This window comes from Bombus bifarius, unplaced genomic scaffold, assembly GCF_011952205.1.
Source record: "Bombus bifarius isolate JDL3187 unplaced genomic scaffold, Bbif_JDL3187 scf7180000009181_frag, whole genome shotgun sequence".
NCBI lineage: Eukaryota > Metazoa > Arthropoda > Insecta > Hymenoptera > Apidae > Bombus > Bombus bifarius.
In genome coordinates, this window is record NW_022884954.1 from 32193 (window position 1) to 41559 (window position 9367).

At 35.7% G+C, this 9367-nt stretch overlaps 1 protein-coding gene across 1 annotated transcript; it reads left to right on the forward strand.

Annotated features, from left to right (window-relative positions):
- Positions 1-5438: 5438 nt before the first annotated feature.
- On the forward strand, positions 5439-8509 carry LOC117214143. The gene is made up of 2 exons (XM_033459976.1): positions 5439-5637; positions 6597-8509. Exons 1-2 carry the CDS (start codon positions 5439-5441, stop codon positions 8507-8509), a joined length of 2112 nt encoding a protein of 703 aa, XP_033315867.1.
- Positions 8510-9367: the final 858 nt, after the last annotated feature.

Genomic DNA, 9367 nt, shown 5'->3' on the forward strand with positions numbered 1-9367 from the left:
CTTATATCCCAATCAAAAGCCTGTTACAAACAAAGAAAATAACGGATCAGTTCAGAGAAATGCTGGGTACAGGCATATACAGAAACTAAAATGATGATTAAGCGGTCAAATGACATACTTGATGATTAATATCGAAAAGGTAATTTATGATCTCGTAATGCGCATTCCTCTTCAAATTGATTCATATCTGAAAACAAAATGAAACTTACGATACTTATGCGAATCAAATTTTGCAGGGAATAAAATATTTTTCGAACGGTGTTCTTTTCTATCACACCGATCGCCTTCAGTTTATTGATATCAAAAGTAACACGTACAAAATAAAATTTAAGCAACCCTAAATAATGAGCTTACACGAACAGTACTTTAATTTTTACAAATTTCATGATAATTTTGCATTGTAATATACTTTTTTTTTCGCCGAAATGCACAAGAAATTTTGCAATGAATCAAACTTGAGAAGCTTCGAATGAAATTTATACAAATATTAATATTAAGGTATATTGGAAATGGAAATTTCAAAAATTATATCAAATATCAATCATGCGCAAGATCATATCGTATAAAACTATAAAGAAGACGGATTGAAATTTATTTGTCTGCATTCAGCAAATCTACGTAAAAGAGGAATACATACATACTGTAGCTATTGAGTTTCTAGAATAGCGCTTTTGTCGTAGATATTTATCTTCTTCTATGATCTATGTATATGTATAAAGAAACGTACAATATTTGAAGAAATTTCGACACAAAAAACTACGCTGCAGCTTAATAATTTCCAATTTATTTTCCATTAATATTTCTTAATTTCGTTATCTAGCATATATACTTAACCCTTTCTTTAAATTATTTAGTTATTCTTGCAAATACATTAGCACATAATCAAATATTTATTTGTGCTATAAATCAAAAAAGAACCTAAGTACTTAAAGATCAAAATTTAGAAAAAATCGCGAACATTATTTATGCAATGTTAATTGACTATATTATATTCTTGACGTTAATATAAAGACCAAAGTTAACTGAAGAATCACCACGAAATGTACACGTTACATAGTCTATACAAGTTCATTATTAAACTTTGTTTCTGAAACGTTGACTGGTTAAATTATATTTATAATTACTCTATGTATATTCAGATGCATCTACGATTACCTTGAGATAATATAATCGCGACATAATTCATATCTTTTATGTAAAACAAAATACCTTCTTAGACCAATGATCGCAAAATATTAAGGAGAACTTAAGGTATAGTATAAAGCGGAACTACATGTAGCGAAGGAGTAAAGCTATACTCGATGCAATGTCTTTGAATTGATGAATATAGCAAGTGCGCTCGCCTTTTTAATGAAACTAGGAGAGTGCCAAATAGATTTTGAAAGTTTATACGTGTGCGTAAGTGCGAATATGACGTTATGCAATGGCGTATACATATATATTTGCGAGTGTTACTGTAAAATTTTTATATAGTGTATTGTACGTAATAATGTTGACGTAGTTTTATTTTGCTGGACTGATCGTTAATTGTGCGTAAAATTTTTTTATGACTATATAAAACAGAAACTTTTACCTATGCATAATGCATATAAATTAAATTATTTGTTGTATACAGGGTGGTTGGTAACTGGTGGCACAAGCGAAAAGGGGGTGAGTCTACGCGAAAAAAGAAGTCGAAAATATAGAATGAAAATTTTTTTTTTAATTTTTTTTTTTTTAATTTTTCCATCGAGACAACGATCTACAGTGAGATCCGTTATAACGAGACGCGATAAAGTGCACGCGTACCAAGCGAAAATTCAAAGTCGATTTTCTCGAAAACAAAGCCTCAAACGAAAAATTGTTATTCTATATTTTCGACTTCTTTTTTCGCGTAGAATCACCCTCTTTCCGTTTGCACCACCAGTTACCAACCACCCTGTATAAAATAAAATCTATTTTAATTTCAGTAATTAAATCTATTTTCAGTAATGAAGATATTTAGTAAAATTCGTTATTTATTGGAAAAGATATTGAAAATAAGTTATTGAAGTGTGCGAAAACCGGGACTCACTCCAGCGAAAAAAACTATCAATGATATAAGTATAATTACTATGAACATACACATACGGATGTCTGATACGAGAGATCTACCTAATGTGTTTAAGAGTGTGTACATGGTAGACGTAATAACCGTGTTAATGTCCTATAGAAATATATAACATTCAATGGTGCTTTGGTTTCTCATGGAATGCTATTAAGAGAGGTCTTTAAACCTTTAAAGATACGATATTTCTATACGTATAAAAGACGATAAATATACAAAGGAGCACCTTTTTAATCTTTATCCCTCCTACTCTAATAGCAATATGGCCGTAAAGTAATAAAATTTGTACGATCTAAAAGAAACTAGATTTGCATCAATCTATGTATGTACATGTTTTTATACAAATCGGCACATAATGATTGAAAATGTTCAGCACATGTCATATTGTAAAAATACTAAGTTTATTCCAAAAATAACATCGGCAAGTTTAAGATCAATAAGGTACATGAAGATCAATTACGAAATCAAAGGACCATTATCCACTGATTCAATATACATAAGTGTACAATAATCGAATGGCAAATGAAATTTATGGCTTTGAGTAAGAATTCAATTTTCGAAACTTTATCTCGCGTTCTTGATAAGTGTATGTTTATGGAATCTATCAATGAAAATTCGACCAATCTGTATGTCTATAACCAGTAATCGTACGCTCTATGACACACGTTTCATGTACGCATCTAAACGATGTATTTCTGTAAGTGGATAGAGTATGTATACATATTCGCTTTATTACGATAAGCTTCTGGGTGCATATCGATAAGTTACATAGACGTAAATTTTTACGGATAAAAAAAATAAATATAAATATATATATTTTGACAGGAACTTCATAAGGAAGTTAGCGAAAATCTTGAGGAGGACCTTCACTGAGACTATTCGTTTAGCGTACAAGCTGTGAAACGATGCAAACATTTACAAGCAAACGATTCATTGCTGAACGTTCAATATTGAACGATCATCGTATGTCCCTATAAAAGAATTCTAATATCTTCGTGATATTTTCTGATATAATGTACGATGCCGCGAATTGAATTATTTCGCACGTTTTAGATCCGATTGTGTGAATGTCTTTAAATACTTTCGTATTCTGAACGAAATTGTGGAGTCACAGTCCATCTCAAAAAACAAAAAGGAGTCGTAAAGAATTTGAAGATATAGTATTTTATAATTTCATAATCATTAGTACGTGATCATAGGTTTTCGTATTTTTACTCACAATTATATTATAACTATGATAAGTTGCCCTAAACAAAATAATTCGTTTTACGCACTATTAGAATACATACTAGCGTAGAGCAAGAGATGTCAAGGTATTATTAGTACAGCCAGCATTGTGTACTTCATTGTAAAATGTGCGATTTAATGAACAGACTACACGTAAATTAATAACTCAATCACCAGGCTAGATCGACTGAGAGAACACATTATACATATAAGATTATACACATAGGTCGTCTGTTATGATTTATATCGTGCAATCTTCGCAGTCAATAGTTAACGAAATATAGATTTTCAGATCAATATGTGAAGTTCATTAAGCGCGTACGTTTCAACGTCGCAAGCAATTCACAAATGTTTCTCGAACTTCGATCATTGATATCATTAATCGCTAGTCCGTGTAGAATTTATAATATACATATAATCACTTGTGGTAACATGAAAAAGGGAGATAAGCTGTTGTGATGTTTGTATGTTCGTTATGGTAGAATTGCAAAGTGGAATTATTTAGGAATGCATAGTGTATAGCTATACCATAATCATGTATGATATCGTTTAGATTTTTACCAGTTCCATTATTATGTGTATGGTAATTTATTGAAGTACAGTTAGAGTACAATGCTCACGTTGATCAATTGTAAATTATGTCATGTACTTGATGAATTTATACACACACGCGTCTGTTCTTATTTAACACTGGCTTTTATTTCTATTAAAATTCTTTATGTCTGATCATAATATATGAACATGAAATATCTGACTGTACACAAATTATGTTTAAAGAATTAAGGAAATCAACGTTCATTATCAATATATGCATAAATGATGCGTTTAATGCAAACTATATATATACTACTTCTCGTTAAAGAAAAACGTCGATGTCCTGACTGTTTCGTGTTGAGAACTAAAGTTTTTGATGTTTTAATAACCGCTTCGTTAAAAAAAACAGAATCTTAACGTCAAATTATAATGCTGCTAATCGTTGTTAAACTTTAATGTACAGAATACAAACTATTATAAAAAAAATAGTCAAAAATCTTTTCATTTAAACACAATTTTGCATTAAATCTTTGCGTGTCAAATTTTGATATATTATTTCTAATATATTGATATACGTATATATATATATTTATTAATAAAAATTATAGTTATTAATGGCATTTAATACAAATGTATATATATTTATATACATTTAAATATATACATTAATATATATATATATTACTTTTCCAAAAAAAAAAAAACTTTTAATACTGTAAAGGACGTTAAGATTCTTGAAAAAAGGTAGAGTTAGAAAAAACGAGAATAGCCGACGAATCGCATGATGTTGATGTGTGTAAGTAAAACTATTAGTTTGCAATTCATGTAACTAGATATCCGATGAATGTGACGTATGTTAATAAGCAAGTAAAATGTTACAAGGAAATTGTGTGTTTGTAATAGCGTTCCTTAAACGGACTGGCCCTTATAGATAACATTTAAAGAAAATGCTTTTATGTATGAACTGGTGTTCACTAGTACACGACTAACTAATAGACATCATGCTGGATTAGTTAAAATGTAATGTATGCTAGATGTTATAGTGTTGTACTAGTGTTTACATCTTCCTATTTATGCGTTCTGTGTTTCCTGGTGGAAAATAGCGAGTAGTTACGTGTACAAGTAGTTTTAAAAACGATCTTAGTCCATTGATTTGAACAGAATTTTATGCTATAGTACATATCGAATGTACGATTTTAATTTCCCTGTAATACATCTTTGTTACCGCTATAAAACTTCACTTGTTTATTGGTTGTTAAGCTTTGTTAATAAAATACTATAAAATTTTAAATGACTTATTTACTCGATTTTCTGAATCCATTTTCTGAAATTTCATTCTCTGTTATTAGGTTGTCCCAGAAGTTTCTTTCGTTTTATAAAGAAATAATAGATGCACAACATTTTTTGTTTTGTCCATATTTTGTATGATCCATTTTGTTCTATTTCTATTATTCTTTTATTATTTCTATTATTCTATTATTCTAAAATTTTTTATTGTTTTTTATCGGTGAGCGGTGGGATAAAAGACAATATCGTTAGCCATTGATAATAATATCGTGTGTATTCAAAGGACATTATTGAAAAGACTAAGATGGCAAATTGTAAAGAGGAACAATTTTCAAGTGAGGAAAATCTAACGCTGGAAGAATTAAGGAACAAGCTTACGCACATGAATCTACCAATATCTGGTGCAAGGTCAGTATTGGTTGTCAGGCTAAATCGAGCGTGTAATGCTGGACAACCAAATCTCAAAGAGTCAGCAAATGGTGAAAGGTCCACGGAGAAGCGAGGTTCGGGGATCATACCAAAAACAAAGCGTGATCGAGATGAAGGCGAAAATCTGGAGAGGCTTAGGACAAAAGAATTAAGGGGGGGGGGGAAGGTTAATTCGTACAAAATAAGGCATGTTTTTGTGAATTATTTGTGACGACACAGTTAAAATCTCTTTATTAAAACCAATGGTACATTAACTTATGACATTCGAAGAATATTGTATAAAATTTTCACGGAGAAATATTAAAAAATACGGCAATGGCAGCAATTATTCGGACGTGTCTCGGAAAAAAGTAGAATTGCTCATAACTTGGTGCTGGATCATCTGAAGTAAAAAAATCAGGTAGGTAACAGTTTCGCACAGGTAACGCTAGGAGGGTTTTTCGAAATTTCAATTTTTCACTTTTTTGGAACACTTTGAGTTAGCCGATTTTGCGAAAATTTGCGGCTAATTTTCCCTTCAAAGTGTTCCAAAAAAGTGATAAATTGAAATGTCAAAGACAACACGAACTACGGAATTGTGACGTCTTCAAAGCGAAATCGCCCAAGGAGCGCCTCGACACTGCCAAACGGGCGTCGCTCTGTACGAATTATTTAGGCAAGGGACACGCTCTTAATCAATGCTCCGCCGGGTCATGTCGCATCTGTAGACAGCGACACCATACTTATTTACATCAAGATCATGGTCACAGTAGATTACGAACACGTGCAAGCCGCACATCGAGCGGTCGATCGTCGAGAGACCGATCATCCAACGGTCGATCTCCGCCTAGTTCACCGACCGCGCGGTCGTCACACCGATCGAGACGCGCATCCGCGTCTCCACGAACGTCTCCCCGAACGTCTCCCCGAACATCGCCGCGAACATCCCCAAAACGCGAATCTCGGTCATCGCGAACGACGGCATCGGGATCAAATATCTCCCCCAGTTCTAAACAGCTAGGGGAACCCTGACGTCCTCAAACGGCTTTGCTAGGGACCGAACCACCGAAAACAGACTCATTGACCTCGCCTCCTTCCGGACCACTCCACCGCGATTTGTTAGTCACAGCGCAAGTCAACATACTGGACAATAGAACTCAACTGTTCCGCTGTAGAGCTCTGCTAGACACCGGCGCTAGCATGAACTTCATCACCGGGAGACTCGCCAATTCGTTAAGACTCAACCAACGGAAATGTTCGGTCCCAATCGGAACACTTAACACGTTGTCGACGACCTCGAAACGTTACATCACGGCCACAATCTCCTCCGTTGACGGCACATACGAACGCACCTGGACATTTCTAATCATACCGACCATATCGACTTCGATCCCAGATCAACCCGTGGATCGGTCAACGATACAGATACCCAGAAATCTACGACTAGCCGATCCAAGATTCCACAGACCTGCTCCGATCGACGTGCTATTGAGCGCCGGGCCAACACCAGCGTCACTGTGTGTCGGCCAACTTGATATCAGTCAAGCAAACGGGCCCGACTTGCGTCTGCAAAAAACGCGGTTCGGATGGGTCATCGGGGGGAGCCCAGCCTCGCAACCACCCGCACACGCATTTCACGCGTCCACGACGGCCTTGCAGGCGGATCTCGCCCGTTTTTGGGAAATCGACGAAGGACCGCCCACTGCGCACATTTCGGAAGCGGAACGACAGTGCGAGGAACATTTCCGGAATCACGTTCAACGCACCCACGAAGGGCGATACATGGTCGCTCTCCCATTCAACGAGACAACTCCTTCGCTTGGATCCTCCAGAGCCATGGCGATGAAGCGACTAACATCTCTCTGCCGTCGGTTCCAACGAGATAATCACGCCGTAATACAGGAATACTTGGCATTAGGGCACATGACGAAAGTTACCACGGGCCACTGCACGAACGACGGATATTTTCTGCCACATCATGGCGTGATCAAGGAGTCCAGCCAAACCACGAAACTCCGAGTCGTGTTTGACGGATCGGCCCCAACCACCACCGGAGTTTCATTAAACGACGTACTTCATACGGGACCGAAACTACAAGATGATTTATTTTTCATCCTTCTAAGATTTCAATCTCGTCAATACGTCATTACAGGCGATGTCGAAAAAATGTATCGCCAATTTCTTGTGCGCCCGGAGGATCGGAAATTTCAACAAATTTTGTGGCGCAATGCCGATGGAGAAGTCGACACTTATCAACTCAACACAGTGACATTCGGGCTCTCAGCGGCCCCTTATCTAGCCATCCGCTGCCTCAAGCAACTGGCGGACGACGAGGGGCATCGATATCCACGAGCGGCGACGGTCTTACAGCGAGACTTCTACGTCGACGATGTTCTCACAGGAGTCGATACAAGGGTCGAGGCACGATCATTGAGAACGGAGCTCACAGAACTGCTCAAGCTAGCCGGCTTAAACATTCGAAAATGGGCATCGAACGACCGGGAGCTGCTACGAGGACTTCCCGAGCAGGACATAACCGATAAGCTGCTACTCGGCGAATCGCAAACCTTCAAGACACTGGGTGTTTGGAATTCCTTCGACGATTCGATCCTATACTCCGTCAAAATCAATAATGCCGACTCTCGAATTACGAAGAGAACAATCAGCTCCGAAATCGCCAAGATCTACGACCCTCTCGGATTGCTGGCACCAGTAATTGTTCGAGCTAAGATGCTGCTCCAGCGACTCTGGACACTAAAAATTGATTGGAACGAATCCCTACCGGCTGACGTGCACACGGAATGGAGCAAATATTACGCACAGCTGCCATTATTGAATAACGTGGAGTTTCCACGTAAAACGATAATCAAACCCGCAGCGGAAATTGAGTTACACGGGTTCTGTGACGCCAGCGAAAGGGCATATGGAGCATTAGAGGCATTGTTAACATTACTAGAACCGTCCTAAGTGCTAATATCTCGACTCAGAGATAATATCTAGTTTCTGAAAGCTGGTGTCATAAATCATAATTGTCTTCATAAATTTTCTATTTTCTATAGTTTATTTGATTGATTTATTTAATGTTGCTTAATTGTATACTGTTAAAATGAATGAAGCTATGGATTATATGGAAAATAAATAAAGTTTGTAAATAAAAGAGTCCTGAAGGATACAGTTTATCCCTACATTTTATACCACCCGTTTAACGTATTTGCGTAGCTAATCTGTTAATCTTGCATTTACGAGCATTAGGACAATATAATTTGGGTTCGTGAATTTGGCTGCATGCCAATATGGAGGGTAGCGTAATGTCGACGTAAACTCATGCCATAAATCCGAACAATAATCTTCTTCAACGAATAGTCATGGGAATTTATCCGTTATATGATTACTTTTATTCAACGAGACCTTAGCAATTTGCAATGTTTAATAAATTTTACCATTTTTTATTAACGTAGATTATTATATAAAAATTGAGTTTAGAAAAATGAAAATATTTCAAGTAATTGAGTTAAGTTTCAAGTAATTGAGTATGAAAAATATATTTGAATTAGAATAATTTAATACTTTTTTCTACAATAGATATAAATGAAGTACATATTATGCTTATACTAGATACACGATAAAAAGTATAATTTATGTATTTCTAAATATCCTTGTTTGAAATGTTGTCCGTCGCAATAAACTTGTTGCAATATTTTTTCTAATAATATTTTAATATATTTCACAAATAGTAATTAAAATGCAGAATATTGTATGTAAAATACGTATAAATTATTTTACATTGTTCGTTGTATATGATTTCCAACATTCTGCTTCCAATCT

Coding starts and splice junctions, on each gene's coding strand:
- LOC117214143 (XM_033459976.1), top strand. CDS start 5,439: ATGGCAAATTGTAAAGAGGAACAATTTTCAAGTGAGGAAAATCTAACG. Junction 5,638..6,596: donor AAGGTCCACGGAGAAGCGAG/GTTCGGGGATCA, acceptor CGGCTTTGCTAG/GGACCGAACCACCGAAAACA.